We start from the raw sequence: 18671 nt of genomic DNA on the forward strand, positions 1-18671 counted from the left end.
GACTCAGGATTGGGTCAGTGGTAGATCCCTCTCCCTTCCCCAACCAGATGTGACAGTATTGACAGACACATCACTCCTGCAATGGGGCTGCCACATTGGAGAGGCGGAGATCAGAGGTCTCTGGTCTCCAGCGGAGTCTAGACTCCATTAATCTTGTGGAACTCCGGGCAATTAGGCTTGCATTGAAAACATTCCTTCCCTCTCTCAAAGGGAAGGTGGTGCAAGTGTTCACGGATAACACTACTGCCATGTGGTACTGCAACAGACAAGGCAGAGTACGGTCCTGGACCCTTTGTCAAGAGGCTTTGAGGCTCTGGACATGGCTGGCACACCAGGGCATTTCCCTGGTAGTTCAACATCTGGTGGGCTCTCTGAATGCCAGAGCAGACAAACTCAGCCGTCGATGCATAGTTGATCATGAATGGTGTCTCCATCCGGAGGTGTCGCAAAGTCTCTTTCAGCAGTGGGGAGAGCCTTGGTTAGATCTGTTTGCTTCTGCAGAGAATGCACAATGTCAGCTGTTTTGCTCGTTGGAGTTTTCAAGGCGGCACTCGCTCGGTGACGATTTTTGTCTTGAGTGGAACTCAGGCCTCCTTTACGCCTTCCCCCCTATACCACTTCTGCCCAGAGTTCTGAAGAAGATCAAGACTGACTGGGCCCAAGTAATCCTTGTGGCTTTGGACTGGGCACGGAAAGTATGGTATCCAGAGCTACTGAGCATGGCCACAGATCCTCCAGTCAGGCTGCCTCTTTGGAAGGATCTTCTGTCGCAGCAACAGGCGAGGGTCCTCCACCCGAACCTGTCCAATCTTCGCCTTCATGTGTAGAGATCGAGGCGTGGCAGTGGATGGGTTTTGACCTTCTGCCCGAAGTCTGGGATGTTATCTTGGCAGCCAGGAGTCCCTCCACCAAAACGGTAAATGCCTGTTTTTGGCATAAATTTGTGGCATGGTGTAACGACAAGTCTGTGGAACCCCTCTCTTCCGTTCTCACTGAGGTTCTTTTGTTCATCCTCTCTTTAGCCCAGCAGGCCTCTGCTTTGGGCACTCTTAAAGGTAACTTATTGGCTCTCTCAGCCTTTCTTAGATTGCCAGACCAACCTTCTCTTTTTAAGTCTCCTATTGTGGGTAGATTCCCTAAGGGACTCACCCGTTTGTTTCCTCCCACTTTGTTTATCATGCCTCAGTGGGACCTCATTCTTGTTCTTACTTACTTAAAGTGTGCTCCCTTTGAGCCATTACACAGTTGTCCCTTGCGGCTCCTTTCTCTTAAAACTGCATTTCTTGTTGCCATCACCTCTGCTCGCAGAGTGAGGGAGCTTCAGGCTCTTTCTTCAAAGCCCCCATTTGTGTCTGTCTTCCATGACAAAGTGGTGCTCCATACGAGGGCCTCTTTCCTTCCCAAAGTAGTCACACCTTTTCATGTAGGCCAATCCATCACTTTGCCTACTTTTTAAGCTCCCCATATCCTTCTCATCAAGAGTGGAGACTCTACTGTCTGGATCCAAAAAGAGCGTTGGCGTTCTACCTCAATCATACCAAGATTTCCAGGTGGACGATCAACTCTTTGTTGGATATGTGAGTGAGAAGAAAGAGAAGGCAGTGCAAAAGCGTGCCACTTCACCTCATGATGGGTACTACTTTGCATCAAAATGTGCTAATCTTTGGCTAAGAAGCAACCCCCTGAGGGCTTGCGCACTCACTCCACCAGAGCAACTGCTGCTTCCTCTTCGTTAGCACGCGGAGTTCCTGTCCTGGATATCTATCAATCAGCAATCTGGCCTTCACAGCACATGTCTACAAAACATTACTGCCTGGACAGTCAGGTCTGCAGAGACGGCTACTTTGGTCTTTCAGTCCTGAAGGACTTCCTAGTATGATCTTGGTTTGCAGTCCACCACAAGGATGGTATTGCTGGGATATCTATTCTGCGGTAAGGAATCTGCCTCTAGAAGTCTCTATCAGACGAACAAGTTACTTATCTTCGGTAATGATTTATCTGGTACAGCCATATTCTAGTTACAGATTCCTTACTGATCCACCCATCCTCCCCCCTTGCGTACTGATTTCTAGGGACAGGCATTCACTTTTCAGAGCCTTACTTTTGGTGCACAATTTCCAGTGTTCTTGATGGCTCCGCGCTTTGGCGTGGAAAGTTGTAAAAAGAAACTGACATCACTATGCTGAGGCAGTGCCAATATACAACTCTGACGTCATCACGGCGACCACGACACAAACGATAGACGTGGAGTCGACCGACGCCACCTGATGGCGCGCAAGGGTACTGCTTGAATAAAAATCTCTGGATCCAGTCTGACAACTGGGGAAATTCTAAGGGAAGGAATCTGCAACTAGAATATGTCTCTACCAGATAATTTGTTATGGAAGGTAAGTAACTTGTTGTTTGACACCAAAATGAAGTATATAGGTCTTATGGTTCCTGAAATATTACATCATTACTGCAACATATTTGCCATTTTTAAAACTGTCGTCCAGAAAAACATCGGCCCAGATTAGCAGTGTCTAAACAAGCTAAATTACTTCTCTAATGATACAAAAACACTAATCAAAAATGAAAATCTCTGGACAACAATTTTTTATGGAGGCATATCAAAAGGCCAGGATTATGTGCTGAAAGAGGCATGCAGAACAAATCCCAGGGACAAGGTGATGACTGTGGGAAGCTGCCACAAAGAACACATTTACAAAGAGGATGGTGTTCATGGAGGGCATTACTGGATGCCAGTACTTAGTGCAGGAGATTCTAGGGGCAGTTTCCATTCATGTCAGACAAAAAAAAATGGAGAGTGCAAAATTCTTAAAAAGAGTATTTTTATAGTAAGCTTTCCTTGTGCTGAATTTAAAAATAACTAGATTCCATTAAGGTTTCCCAGTACTTTAACTTTGTATGTCTCTATTATGTAGGTTAGGGCACCTCCACCTTCCATGAGAGGAAAACGAACATCAGTCTGGAAACACACTTCGAACACCCTGTGGCCTCTGGTTTTACTAGCTCTTTAGTGTTACACCGTTAAATGTTTGTTGGGTCTTTCCTTGTTGTACAACATTCATGCTTACATAGTTGTGGCCAACGAAATATCAATGGATTGTTAGCGGCATGGGGCATGATCTACAACGCAGCTCCATGGGATATGACCCCTGTTGTTTGGAAATATATTTTTGATGCAAGCACAAAATCTGATGTTCAGGTTGGTCAAATTGTGTTCAGAATTAAATTAACTTTGTATTGGTTTACAGCTAATTTAGTGTCAGCTGGCTCCACCTTTCTGGACTTTTAATGCTGATCAATCATTCTGCTAGACCGGAAGAAGGGGATATCTGATGCCAGAGTATGTAGTTCTTGCACACCAGTCACCCCTTTCCCTTCTTGTTATAGAGCGCTCTTCTATCAAGATAACCAAACTATCATGCTTGTGTGTAGGATGCTTTTTTTGTAAGATACCAGGCATAGCTGAGAACAGGGCCATACAGGTCAGTGGGCTTCACAATTATCTTCCCATTGTGCTTTGCACAACTGAACTAGTCTTCTAGATTTAAATGTAGCAAAAAGTCTAAATAAAATGAGTGCAGTTGCCCCTTTGATATTTGCTGTCACTTTTGTACTTCCATAGGCTCAGCTGCAGTGTCTTAAAAACGTTCATGTCCTCGGATCATCCCTTAGCCTTTCATGTTGGGTAGTCAGCAAAGCCATTACATTAGAATTACCCAGATCCACATGCATTGAACAAAGCAGACCCTTAAATATTTTTTAGTGGGATGGGGGGGGGTTGTTGATCTGGTTTCTCTGAAAAGTGGCCAGAGGACATAGAAGATCCCTATGAGGGTGCTTTAGGGAACAGCTATCTTTCTAGCCCTGCAACAGCGACATGTGTTTTTGGTTCCAGTGTTCACTGACCAAGCACATACTTCTTCTAGCAGAACCTATAGGAAAAAATCCACCATTCATTTTTGATGTTTTTCATTGACTGAACCAAGGAGTTAAGAGTTTTTGAAGGCTTTTTTTTTTTTTTACAAAGCGGGAATTCTTTGAAGTCCTCAATTTCCTACATGATTGACTTCTTTATCACCCACTGTTATGAAATCTAACGAGCAGCACCTTCCTTACATATCACTTCACTAAATAGAAAACAATGTTCTGTGAAATTCCAAAATCTTTTCTATTTCAGAGAATTCTAGGGGAACCCATGTGATCGACCCACCTTCATTCTGGATGTAAAATCTAGAAAAGTTGGTCATATCGCCCAACCAATCCTAGTTTCCTTTCACTTGGGCAGACCTAAACCCTAACTTCCTGCCACTCATTTAGAAGAGAAGGTGTACATATGTAAGAGTAGGTATATATGACTCTCCCATAGTAACTTGCATTCCTCCTCCATTGTTTGTGTACAGCTACCAAAATTTCCTAGATCCACCCTTCTTCCTCAACCATGGTGAATATACATTTTTCAAGATCACTTTACTTATTTGGAAGCGTAACTGAAATGACACCTCCAAATATCAAAATATGCAACTTAAAAAATTGCTGTACATTGTTCCCATGTAAGGGTGAATGTACATGTTCAAAAGAGTAACTGAGTCAAAATGATAGAATGAATTGAATCAAGTAAAACATGTAATAGACATAACAGATATATGTAACTGTAGAAAAGCAATAGAACTACGATTGAGATAGTGTGATAATTTTAAAAGGCTTCCTAATATTTGCTTGGACATCTTAAAGGACGTAATATGATTACAGATCCGATATTAAGAACTAAGAAATAATGTTCTTTCTTCATTTTCAGCCAAGCCCATCTACCTCAAGCCTGAGTTCCACACATTCTGCTTCGCCAAATGTCACCAGTTCTGCTCCATCTAGTGCCAGAGGTCAGTACTCTGGGGTGTAATGTGCTAAGAAGTGTATTTGTTTTGATTCTTTTTTGTGCAGCAATTTAACACTAGCATACCGTAATATTTTTTTGTATTTCTTCCAGCTTCACCTCTACTATCCGACAAGCATAAGCAATCTAGAGACAACCCCTGTCTTTCACCAAGGGAGAGACCTTTTAGTGCCATCTATCCAAATTCTACTGAGCAATCCCAGGTAAACATTGCCATGCACCTATAGTGTACGACGCCTTTCTAGCATGATCAGTAAAATTTGCCATGTAAACTCATCATATTTTTGACAAGAAGAACTAGTTCAGGAAATTGTTGCCTCATGACACGGTGGGGTATTACAAAGAAGCAGGTTTCCTGATTCCATGCATGTACAGCACATACGACCAAGGTTTGTTTTTTTGTATTCTGGTACATATAGTGCTGAATTATATGATCTAGTCACGAAAGTGGCTGGAGCAGGGTCTTAGTGATACTTAAAGGCCTACTGAATTGTACTACAGATTTTGATGTTTGTGTAAAAAAAGATTAAATAAAGAAAAGCAAACAAAGGTGTGGATAAATGTTATGCCACCTGCAGAGAATACCTTTGAATGAAGTACACACCGTAGTTGTGGTTAAATTATATATTACCTTTATCTCACAGTCACTGTCCGTTGTTTAAGAATTCTAGAAACCCGATAAGCAGAGATTGGAATAATGAAATTATTGAAAATGTAAACAGCCATGTAACCAAGAGACGTTACTAGGTGATAAAAACAAAGATACAACTTAACTTCACTTCAAAAGAAAGAAAAATACACCCTTAAGAATAGTTTGAGTTGCTACAAACGTATGTTGTTTTGGCCTTTATTGATTTAAATGTGTACCCACACCATCATTTATTTACTGTTTCAAAGAAACCGCTTTGTGGCATTCTGGTGAAGCATGTTGGCAATAATGAATGAAAGCAAGTGCAATAGGATTGATATTGCAATGTCTGTCCTAGATAGTGGAGTGCTAGCACAATAATCCTTATTCATGGTGGCTACTGGATACGTTAGCTGCGTGGAAGACTTCAGGTCATCAATTCTTCAAACAACTACAAAACGAAGTTCAGAGACTGGGCATTGGGTCAGCCCCTTCAGCTATTGATTTTCCTGAGTGAGCTTTTCCTGGTTTTCTATTTCATGGATGAACTGTCCGTTGTGCAGTCGGGAAGGATGTTATGGGGAGGGGTTGCATAGTGCTACTGGTGTCCCATATGCAAATGTCTTGGCTCTCCCCTTGTGCTCCAACACCAGCGAGAGTTGCAGCCAGCAAAATAGTGAGTCCTCTCAGCTGGGGAGCAGTGTTGTTTCAGTTTATATTTCATGTTTTACTTACTCTTGGTGAGTTTCTGCAGCTTTTTCTTGCACATACTATTCCTGTATAGTGCACTGCTTGAAGAAAGTCATGATTGAGAGCTGTGGATTTCAGGTTGAACGCAGTGCGAATATCTCACAGTGTCTGTGAGTGGGTCAGAAAGGGGTTCATAATACATGCTCTTCCAGTTCTTGGCTTGTGCAGAGCACACAGAGCAATTGTCAGATGAGACGGTTGTAATTGTGATTATACGTGAAAGTGTGTGAAGGAGGTAGCTGGTAATATAGTGAAAGTTAGAGAAAATGCAGTGCGTACTGGTGAGTAGGTGCATGCATGTGTGTGTGGGAGGATTGGTGGATCAATGGAGGTGCAAGGAAGGTACATACAGGTGAGAGTGAATAGTGGGTGTCCTAGAGGAAAGAGATGAGGTATGAGATATGCAGACTGAGTGTTTCAGAAAAGTATGAGGAGAAAAGGCGATAATATCTAACAGAGACTCTGTAAGTCAGTGGTGTGAATAGAATAGGACTAATGGAGACACTCAGAAGACCTTGCCCATTCCACAAACCATAGTATTTTTTTAATTCACAGGCAGCTTAAAAAATTCAAAATATTTTGGGTGTGTGTATGTATGTTTTATTACAGGAATTATATGTGGTTGATGTTTTTACTTTGCTGACAACAACATTTTGTATTTTTGATATATGTTTTTTTTGTTTATGAAGTGATTGCAGTTCCAAAGCATTAATATATTTTCTAAGCACCCTCCGTGTTCATTTGTTCTTTTTTTGCTCTCATGGTAATTTTGTTTAATTTACAGCTTGTTTGTTGAGTACGGACGTGCGTGCATAGCAGAAGAAGTAGCAAAAACTCTGGCCCTTTGTCAAAATAATTGACTGTAATATTTTCTGTGTATGCCTATTATATATTCACCACTTATAGTGCATGTTTCATCATCTTGCACTCTTTTTGTAACACTTTAATTTGGGTTTAAGGTTAATTCTAATAATGTGTTTTCTTCATGATAGGGTCACTGCTCCCAGCTTCCATATTTGTCCCAAGATGTTTCAATATGGAATTGGTTTTCCTAGGACAGCTGGGAAACACACAAAATGTCTTCCCAACAAACATATAGAACTGTTTATATTGCTAATGGTTGTATTAATAAGCTATCTTTGTTAATAACGTTAGCCTTTTCTTCCCTTTTCAGTGATATCTTATTAACGTCCTAACAGTGAGGAGAGCCGGACCAGTGGCTGCACAAATGTGCAGAATCCATGGTTGCATTGCGTCAGCCTTTCTGACCCCCTATCCAGATAGAGTCTAGTCCCCACCTGACTTTGCTGTAGAACCAGTAAACATCAGGCAACAAACAGGGCAACATGTCTGTTCAAAGCCCAGCAACCCGCTCGCCAGCCTCATGTTTTCAAGTGAGACCTTCCTATCTGTCTGACTAAGCACAACAGCTCTGGGGTTCTTTATGAATTGGGACATGGATGGCATTAAACATAGAGCTTGTCCTGATTTGATGCCATCTAGGTTCCAGCACTTAAATATTTATCCAAGGGATACCCCGAACATTTGTGCTTTGAGGCCCTCCTCTGGTTCCAGTGTTAGATGTATGTAAAGCGACTGTGCAAACAAAAAGTTTGTATGGGATAGAATTATTGCTTGAGTGGGTTCCATCTTTGGGATAAAGTTAAAGCCTTGTGTATAAAGTCACTTTTACATCTTTCTAAGTCTTCCATGATTCAGGCAGTAAGAACGGAATTAAGATTAGTGTCTTGATACTTTTTATCAGTGAAGCTGATGCTGAAATATTAGAATAGACTAGTAGTATCCGATGAGGATAAACTTCCCTTTTGTTGTAAAAGAAACTTTTGAATAGCGAACTAATGAGGGATGGGATATTCAGAGGGCCGATTATATTTGTATTGGTTTATTATATTTCCCAATTGCTAATAAGCATCTCCATATATTTGCTGCAGAAAAAGCTGTAGGAAAGATAAACAAGTTGTTATTAATCCTAGTTGTTGGAAAATGGGTTATTGGTAAGGGCAGGTAAGTACCTACACTTATCAATAGGCCACTAACCTCCACTTAGGTCCAGTTAGGTCTCAGTAAATTAAAGCTAGCTCAACCCTTGGTAGTTTGGCAACGAGGGACAAGGCTTAACTTAGGAGACAAAGCGTAAAGCATTCAAATATCACAAAACAGTAATTAAAACACAGGAAACAATTTAAAAATCCAAAGTCAATCTATAAAAATAGGAAATATTGTTAGCTTTAAAATGACACCAAAACGAATAAAATCGGATAAGGGGAACCGGAGATTTGAATTTTAAAAGAATTAATGCTTTCTAGCGCATAGAAACAAAAAGCGCCAATCTGGTCATCTGGTCGCACCTCGACCAGGGCAAAGTCAAAGTTTAAGGCCGACCGCGATGGAGCCCTGCTCGACTACAGCCCGCGGGAGGCCTCGGTCAAAGGTTTACCTTAGGACTTAGTCGTTTTTCTGGAGATTTTCTTCAGCGGGACAAACACCAGTCCACTCCGACCTCCTGGAACTCTTCCTCAGATACGCGTCGCGGGAACCCTCGGTGGACATTTTTACCTTCGGACTTAGTTGTTTTTTTCGAGGTGAAAATCCTTCGACTGGGGCAAACCTGAATCTTGAGCCGACGTCCTTGGAGCCCTTTCTGGATACACTGCCTGGGAGGTCCCGGTCAACTTCCTACATTCGGACCTAGTCACTTTTTTTGGAGATTTTCTTCACCGAGACGAACCTGCAAGTCAGGCCGGGTTGCGGTTGAGGCAAGCCGACTAGAGTTGCTGCAGTGGGTCGGTCCCTCTATGGAGCTTTTTTCCAAAAGTTCTCCAAAGTTCTCCAAACTTCTGGATCTTCTTCCAAATGTTCTTTTAAGATTATTTTGAGGTCCATAGTTCACCCCAAGGTTCCAGAAGCTCTTAGATGCTCCTTGAGGGGTGCAGACTACAACTCCCAGAATGCACCTGGCGCAAACTCCTTTTTGGCCACTGGACAGTGGTCAGCTGGTTGGTTTCTTCAGGAGTTGGTGCAGGGGACTCCAGTTAGCAAGTTTTCACCTGTAGCAAACAGGGAGTCCCTCTTTGAACCAGTTGAAGCCAGGCAAAGTCCTTCTTGTGGTGAAGCCCACATGTGCAGCTGGTGCAGTCCTCCAGAGTGCAGTGTCCAGGTACGGGCCAGGGGTCCAGCAGGGCAGTCCTTCTTCTTCTGTAGTTCTTCCTTGTTGGAATCTGATAGGGATCTGGTAAGGAAACTGAGGTGTGGGTGCAGGTCTGCCAGTTTTATCCTTACTCCTGGGAGAAAAACAAGGGGGTCCTGGTTCTCCAATCAGGGGCAGGGTCCTTCTCCCTGTGATGGCCACTTCCTGGGAAGTGTGGCAAAAATCAATCCCAGGGAGCAATATTCCTCAAAAATCCATCATGGCTGAAAGTGATTTTGGGAAGTTACATCTGGCTGAACCCACTCACTGTTGTGGCTAAACATCCTAAACACACCCCTCTCCTGCCCTCTCCTAATCTAATCACGGGGGCACCTAATTGTCTGGATTTACAGGATGTGTGGGTGTTTCTGGGTAGCTCCAAATGTCCTTCCATGCCTTTGAAGACCAGTTTGGCAGCCCTCCCCACTTCCTGCTGCCCCATCTGCTGAGGGGAGATTTCCTTCCCCAGGCACATCTCTTTGTGTTGAGCCAGGTCACTTAACACCTCATAGAGGCTGCAGGCCTGGAGTTGGCAACTTTTCAGGTAAAGTGTAAAACTCCTTACCTGAACAAATGATATTAAATCCAACAACTGGAAGTTGTAGGATTTATTATAACAATTAATTTGATACCAAACTTGTGGTATCTGTTACTTAAAGGGACTTTTAAAATTAAAATAAAGTCTCCCCATTCTAGCCTATGGAGGCTATTCACTATAATGAGGGAAAAACGAATTTGGCTGTTTTACCTTACCAGGGCTTATACAACTATTTTTATAAGGTCCCTGCTTATACTTACATGGCACCCAGCCCTAGGGGCACATAGGGCACTCATTGGGGTGACGTATATGTAAAAATAAGGTAGTTTAAGGTTTTGGAACTACTTTTAATTCCAAAGTCGAATTTGCATGTAACTTTAATTTAAAAGCAGCCAGCAAAGCAGGCCTGCCTTTAAAATTACACTTGTCACCTCCGCAGTGCACCACCTATGCTGGGGTCCCTAAACCTACATGCCGTACCATATACTAGGGACTTATAGGTAGGTTGACTTAGCCAATTATAATTAGCCTAATTTGCCTACTGATTTTACACAGAGCATAGGCCCTGGGACTGGTTAGCAGTACCCAGGGCACTATCAGAGTCAGGAAAACACCAGCAAAAAGTGAAAAATGGGAGCAAAATGTTGGGGGCCTCTGCAATCAGCCCTGTTTTCTCACACTAGTGTTATATGTTTGTAGAAAAGGACCCTTAGCAATGATTTTATTAGAGTGAAGAAAAAGGACAGAGAACATGGGGACACGTAGAAAAGAGCTCATAGAATGAAGGTGCGAGAGGAAATGAATACGGTGCAAGAGTGAGAAAAAGTAGAATGTATACCAGGGAGTTCATTAACTTCACTTCACAGTCCACACAATCATATTACAGCTCAATTTGGAGGTCTTAGACGACCCTCATATTTCACCCTTGTTAGAAATAAGCTTAATGAGATCGTCTACTATTCATGATATAGTACAGTAAGAGGGCATTTGACATGGCCTCCAGTTTGTGTGTGGTAACCTGAGACAGCTGGATCTTGGAGTTGGTGGTATAAGCTACTCATTTTATGTGCTTGTCTTCCCCTTCTTTAAAGTGTGTGAAATCCCGCTCTAACTGATGGCCGTATACAGCAGGTATGTGACACCAGTAGTCCAAATGGTCTACATGGAGCCATTGGCCTTATTTATGTGAGCTTTCCGATCATAGTTATCATAAGGCGAGCAGCTATCAAAGCAACATTATTCATGATGAACACTCCTCCTAGAATGTGATCAGCACTCGAGAGGTGCCTCTGTAACAAACATGAATACTGAATGTTTGGAGCCACTCCTCAGCCTCCAGCACGCAGTGCTGAGTTGCTTTGTACATCTTAAACTTGAATCAATGATTGTCACAGGCGGCCATATTCATCATTCATTTAAAGAGGAGGAACCGATTAAACGGAGCAATATCTTTTCCTTTTATTGTTTAAAAGCATGCATGGTGCAAATGTAGGTTGTCTGTGTCCTTAGGCTAAGCAAACACATAAAGAAGAGTTCAGATAAAGGGACGGGTTCTACTTTAATCGGTCTACGAGTTTATCAGTGTAATATTTATCATTTCAATATGACTTGGTTGTGCCTGTTGCCATCTGAAATGCACTAAACATGGAATGCTGACACAGGCCCACATGCCCTTCTCAATGTAAAGCATTGGATTGTGTTTGTGAATGTAGGGCACAACAAGTTACTTCTCTTCAACGAGGGGTATCCTCGTTGTCGCTGTGAATGTTGGTCAGTGAGGGTACCTTCAGCCTTCTTCATTGTTCCCTGGTACTTTTGCCACCAGTGCCTCTTAAGAGCGCTCAAGATTCAGGACAGCATCTCTGAGGAAACTGTGAAGGAAATGAATATTTATCAAGTGTTTTATATATAACGTTTCTACTTGCTGAATTTCGACAGTTGGGAGTGTGTGTGTAATTATTTTTGTATATTTAATGAAAGGCTTTCATTTCTGAATTAAACATTATGATGATGATTGTTTACGTGGATTTTGAGAGCTGGGTAGCAGTTTTAACATTCTCTGAAGTCTGTCACTCAACTTTGTGAGTCACTAACTTTATAAGTGCATTCACTCTCAATAATCTGAATGTAGCATTATGAATACCAACACAGCCCATATCTCCCCAGGCTAGCAAATAAAGAGTTTGCTATATTCATGGAGCTGGTTCATGTGGAAGTCTGATTTTGGCAGCTTTAATTTGAAAAGACACATAACGCTTTGCTAAAAGAAGGAACTCTCATTGTCTTTAATGTTTTGCCTTAATTATGCTCAGGAATATGAAAGAAAATAGAGTTCCAAATAGCCCAGTCTATGTGCTTTTATACCAAGGATTTTGTTTGAAACTTAATGATAGTAGCATCAGGTGTGCTTGGATTACATTACTTTAAGTCCTGTCATTGCTTCTATGAGGTATGGCATAGCTATGGCCCTCTTGCTGCGTGTTCATAAACATACTATGCTATGGGCCAGCCTCCTCCAGCCATTCGCCATTTTATGTCAAGCACGCAGGTGCTCTGACGTATTGTAATCTATCTGTGGCTTTTAATCACGCCCACCACACGCCCACCACTATCAGTCGTTAATGGGCTTGCCTTTAAAAAATCTTTTATCATCATTGCTAAATGCTTTATGTTTGTTTCTCCTTGGGGCAATTTTGTTACCGTCTTGGCCATCGACCCTGTTACATGGATAATTGCACATTTGCTGATACATTGGACTGTGAGCAAACTTCTTTTTCCTTTTGTGTCTCTCCTTTGCGCTCATGCTCATGGCGGCCCTGTCACTTTGAATTGGCTCGCTTATGTCAACTGTTTTACTTTTCATTTTTAATTTATGTGGCAAGAAAAGTCCAATCAGGAATTTACAGCGCTAATAGCTCAAACTCGAGCAAATGTGCGACCCATTGCATTGCAAATGCTTGTTTAGGTTAGCTTCCTTCAATTGTTGTTAGTATGATGTGTACTTTCAGTTTTGAATCGACCAAGGGCCTTTTTTTGATGTTTACATTTACTACCTAGAGCATTTCCTGATAGGCTCCCGCACCAGTGTGACTGCCCCCTCCAGGGAGTCACTGCTGGCCTTGGTGTTCTGGTGCACCCCCTTTCTCTCAGTCAATAGCCCTTCCTGATAGCTCCCTTTTTTCCGTCAATAGACCACCCTGGTGGCCCCCTTTCTCTCAAAGACCCCCCAGAGACTGGCGCTGCTGCCCCCACTATGGAGGAGGTGGAAAGCTGTTGACTCATCACTTTAACTGCTGCCGTGTCCCGGGAAGCAACCCATGTTTAAGATAAGGACAGTGACATAAAACGCTGAGGAGCATGCCTCCTTTTCTTACTTTTACAGAACATTCCGTGCATATCATTAGTTTCTGCAGTAAGTAGTGTTAGTCATTTGATATTTCACGTGCCATGGGGTCAATGTAAGTCCTCCCGTGAGCTCTTTGGCTCGCTTGCGCAGCTGTGAGATAATTACTGTACAGCCCAAATTAATGACTGTTTCTTAGACAGAAGGAGCTCAGCCAATTACAGCTCTCCATCAGGGGCGCTCTTGGCGTCCTCTCTGACAGCCTAATTTATCTCTTGCCTCCTTGTTAAATGGTGAAAGGTCCATTGCTCTCTTAGTGCATCTGGGGAAGACACAAAGTGCATCATTGAGGGTACATTTGCCTAAATTAACGTCAATGAAGAGATTGCCATAAGAGAATATACGGAGGCAAGGAAGCCATTGTCTCACACCTATGGAAGTGTTAAAGTTCAGAAAAGAGAGAATAAGGATCAGTGCACATTTCTAGAATAACCATGTTAACCTCGTATCACTGTTTGTGAGGTCATAGTGCTTCAGTGCGCTAGCTCATGCTGTGCATGCACAAGGGCATGTGACAGCTGGGCCTGTGAGTATGACTCAGCTGCCGTCCATGACACTCAGCTCTGTTTATTTGTGTGACCCAGCTCTTAATATATTTATACAGAACTTCAGATCATGCTTCTGCCGGTTTTAAACACTGTAAATTACAGATTAGGTCAAGCCTATTGGCTTTGCCGCTGCTTGTTTTAAAAGCACAACACGTACTTTATTTTGCGAGCTGTTCGCACAGTTTACCGACTATTGATTTAAGAAAGGGATGCTGCGTTTTCTGGAAATACCTTTCCAGCGCTATTAAGATGTCATGTTCCTCTGCTCTGATTTTGAAGTCACAAAAAGTGTTTTTTCAAATCAGTTTTATTGATGGCTGATGTTTCACTATCTATCTATCTATCTATCTATCTATCTATCTATCTATCTATCTATCTATCTATCTATCTATCTATCTATCTATCTATCTATCTATCTATCTATCTAAACGCATACTCTGGGTAGCTGTCTGACTTCTTGGGTGGCTTATAGTAAACTGTCTGACTTCTTGGGTGGCTTATAGTAAACATCAGAGCTCCTCGTCTTCAGGCCTGCTAACTTTGACAATGCACCCTGCCGGGCAAACATGGTGCTAAATTGAACCTTAAGCGCGCATTCCTAGGCTTGAAATACACCATTCAGCCATTCAACCAAGTGGGGTATTTCTTCTCAACAGGTGTCCCACAGACTTTAAGATCGAGGACTGTATTAACGTTGTAGTTTAGATGTTATGGGAGCATCAAGATTGACCAAGACAGTTGCTACATTTTCTGTTGCTTAATTGCCACACTCCTAAACCCGCTCAGAGACTTCTCCCGTAAAGGCCTCTTCAGTGGTTTCTGGGTTCGTTCTTTTTATTATTTATGTATTCATGCAGTGAATGATTCGTTTTTCGAAAAGCCAGCTGTCGCGCTGTTTTCGCCTTAATGAAGATGCTAGGGTTCAGTGTCAGCACTTTTGCCTCTAACATTGTTCTGTTGAATTTGCAGCGGATGCTATTCAATCAGATCGGCGATAACTCTCTGCCCCGAAGTGACCCGAACCTTTCTGCCCCCGAGAAAGGTAAGTTTTAATTGCATATGGAAAGCGATGGTGCGTGCCTCCCTTCTGCCAGACTTCAAGCGCTCTTGTGCTGAAGAATACATTTACAGCAAGACATACCTAACGAGCTCGTGCGTGCTAAGGTCAGTCATTACGGGGATGTGCAGGTCAGCGGCGCGTGGGAAGCCAAGCAACCAGGGTGCATTTGTAAAATAATGAGTTGTGTCTTTCAATCCCAAAACTATCCTGTAAATCATCGCAGGGTGTTAAAATCTCGTTTAAAATTCATCTTGTTTTCTCAGTCACCTGTGCAGTACTTGGGATTCGTTAACATTTTACAACTTCCCTAATTCATTCACTCTAGTCTCACTGCTGACACCGTCTTGGAATGTTCACAAACTGGTGATGGGTCCAGAATAACAGAATCAAAATGTAGGACCCTTACAATGCGCACGTTATAATGTTAAAATGAAGCAGTGAATAGCGATTCTCCAATTGTAATGCCAAGAGAATCTGGATTTCATTAAAGACACAGAGGCTACCATTATGCATAAATCCCTTTAATGCCCATCCACACAGCACTTAAAAAGAATTAACATTGAAAAGGGAAAAACACATTCTAGAATAGAACCCGCAATATATATAAATAGTCCAGCTAGACGACACTCTGCCTGTTTTAAATGCAAACAATGTAGCACTCAGAACATTGAACGGCGATCAGGAAAGGTACTTCAACCAAATCCACTCCAAATGTAGAATTGGGTCTTTCGTTAACAGATCATTATTGGATATTTTCTGTAACAAAATTTTTTAGATATCAAACTGGGGTAATGCAAAGTCAGTGAAAGAACAAAGGCATTTTAAGACATCAATCACTTAAAGTGTGCAAACAGAAGAAAGACCTGTATAACAATAGGCATTTAATAGATTATCATCCAATCTAATATAATCTTTATATATTCCTTATTCCTTCAAAATCGCTTTTCTTTTTCATTATTTAATTATTATTTTTTTGCATTTATTTGAGTGGTTCTGGAGGTTGGGATAATGTTAGCATCCGTGTCTTTAATGAAATTCATATTCTCTTGGCATTACAATTGGAGAATCACTATTTCATTACTAGACCGAAGGCTGCCATTATGCATGTTGGTAGCCCCTCAGTACCACATCAGACGTGTTCAATTGGTTTAAAATAATGCTTCACAAAGGTGGAGGCGTTAGACCAGTCAGCTGCGCTCAAAATGTCTTCCAGTCTACCACCTTTGAAAAGGGCCTGACTTGCCATAGCTCCATTCACCAGCAGATTGCATAATCAATTTAACACATCTGGCTGAGGTGGCCGTGGTAACTGCTTTGAAAGGTTTAACATAAGAAATTAAAAGTTGGTTAACTCCATCTAGACGCAGTTCATACATTCTATTGCCATAGTATCCGGAGGCCTCCAAACGGCCTACACTCCCCCCGCCAGGAATACACGAGGTGACAAGCTTTTCTCGTTGGAAGAAGTTTCTTTTATTTTTTAAAGACATATTTCAAAACATCTCATAACTTCAACAAGCCAAAAATCAATAGAAAGTATAGCAAGGTTAGTCAATAAAGAAAACATTTTTATTTACATGTTACTGAGAAATTCTTGTGACCATAACCAATCTGACAGGATCCCTTCTTGTCCTGAACCACCATTTAGACCACACAGGTGACCCATGTCTCACCTGTATCCGTAGGAGGGACGGTTACCCTGACTACACAGTACCTTGTCCTCCAGTTTTGGGTTCCACCCCCCCCTCCAAACACCAATCAGCCCTGGGGTGTAATGGGGGGAGCCAAGAGCTGGAGCCCCATGTTCTCCCCCAGCGATCTGAGGTCTCTTACCCCTGATCTGGTGTGTACATCCGCTGGTTGGCTCAGAACTTCAGGATCCTATTCCAGATGTCCTCCTGGGGGCCCCACCTTGGGGACCCCCTCCTATTGTCTCTAGTCACATTTGTATCTCAATTTCCAACTTCTTTTCAAACTACTAACATAAAGGAGAGGGTGGGTGGGACAATCGCGGGCTGCAACGCAGGTGCGGCCGCCGCACACAGGTAAAGAAGGACTAGCCTTCTTGGGGGGCCTTTAAATAGCCCCCCACCAGTATGCGGCGGCCGGAACCAGCTCACAGCGAACGTCGGCCCCACGCCATGCCCCCCGCAGGACTGACTTCCACCCTAACGCCTCGCGAGGCGTCACGGCTGAAACCCGGCCGACCTCCAGCACCCCCGGCGAAAGGAAAGGGGGGAGTGCCCCAGGGCCCTGGAGGCCCCGTCTCCTAACGGGCCGCGCCCCCCCCTTTCAGTGTGGGCGCTTTTCCCTAGGATCCGGAGGCCTCCAAACGGCCCACACTCCCCCCGCCAGGAATACACGAGGCGACAAGCTTTTCTCGTTGGAAGAGGTTTCTTTTATTTTTTAAAGACATATTTCAAAACATCTCATAACTTCAACAAGCCAAAAATCAATAGCAAGTATAGCAAGGTTAGTCAATAAAGAAAACATTTTTATTTACATGTTACTGAGAAATTCTTGTGACCATAACCAATCTGACAGGATCCCTTCCTGTACTGAACCACCATTTGGACCACACAGGTGACCCATGTCTCACCTGTATCCGTAGGAGGGACGGTTACCCTGACTACACGGTACCTTGTCCTCCAGTTTCGGGTTCCGCCCCCCCTCCAAACACCAATCAGCCCTGGGTTGTAATGGGGGGAGCCAAGAGCTGGAGCGCCATGTTCTCCCCCAGCGATCTGAGGTCTCTTACCCCATGATCTGGTGTGTACATCCGCTGGTTGGCTCAGAACTTCAGGATCCTATCCCATTTGTCCTCCTGGGGGCCCCACCTTGGGGACCCCCTCCTATTGTTTCTAGTCACATTTTTATCTCAATTTCCAACTTCTTTCCAAACTACTAACATAAAGGAGAGGGTGGGTGGGACAATCGCGGGCTGCAACGCAGGTGCGGCCGCCGCACACAGGTAAAGAAGGACTAGCCTTCTTGGGGGGGCCTTTAAATAGCCCCCCACCAGTATGCGGCAGCCGGAACCAGCTCACAGCGAACGTCGGCCCCACGCCATGCCCCCCGCAGGACTGACTTCCGCCCTAACGCCTCGCGAGGCGTCAGGGCAGAAACCCGGCCGACCTCCAGCACCCCCGGCGAAAGGAAAGGGGGGACTGCCCCAGGGCCCTGGAGGCCCGTCTCCTAATGGGCCGCACCCCCCCCTCTTCGGTGCGGGCGCTTTTCCCTAGGATCCGGAGGCCTCCAAACGGCCCACACTCCCCCCGCCAGGAATACACGAGGCGACAAGCTTTTCTCGTTGGAAGAGGTTTCTTTTATTTTTTAAAGACCTATTTCAAAACATCTCATAACTTCAACAAGCCAAAAATCAATAGCAAGTATTGCAAGGTTAGTCAGTAAAGAAAACATTTTTATTTACATGTTACTGAGAAATTCTTGTGACCAAAACCAATCTGACAGGATCCCTTCCTGTACTGAACCACCATTTGGACCACACAGGTGACCCATGTCTCACCTGTGTCCGTAGGAGGGACAGTTACCCTGACTACACAGTACCTTGTCCTCCAGTTTCGGGTTCCGCACCCCCTCCAAACACCAATCAGCCCTGGGTTGTAATGGGGGGAG

General features: G+C 43.4%; 1 protein-coding gene across 2 annotated transcripts in view; it reads left to right on the forward strand.

Annotated features, from left to right (window-relative positions):
* DOCK4 (dedicator of cytokinesis 4) overlaps positions 1-18671 on the forward strand; it is a 1300588-nt gene that overhangs the window by 1223323 nt on the left and 58594 nt on the right. For both annotated transcript variants that reach the window (XM_069228963.1, XM_069228964.1), the window contains 3 exons: positions 4805-4886; positions 4994-5103; positions 14945-15017. In XM_069228963.1, the coding sequence (XP_069085064.1) occupies positions 4805-4886; positions 4994-5103; positions 14945-15017 (265 nt within the window). The remainder of the gene's footprint in view (positions 1-4804; positions 4887-4993; positions 5104-14944; positions 15018-18671) is intronic.

Source organism: Pleurodeles waltl, chromosome 4_1 (assembly GCF_031143425.1).
Source record: "Pleurodeles waltl isolate 20211129_DDA chromosome 4_1, aPleWal1.hap1.20221129, whole genome shotgun sequence".
In the NCBI taxonomy this organism is placed as follows: domain Eukaryota; kingdom Metazoa; phylum Chordata; class Amphibia; order Caudata; family Salamandridae; genus Pleurodeles; species Pleurodeles waltl.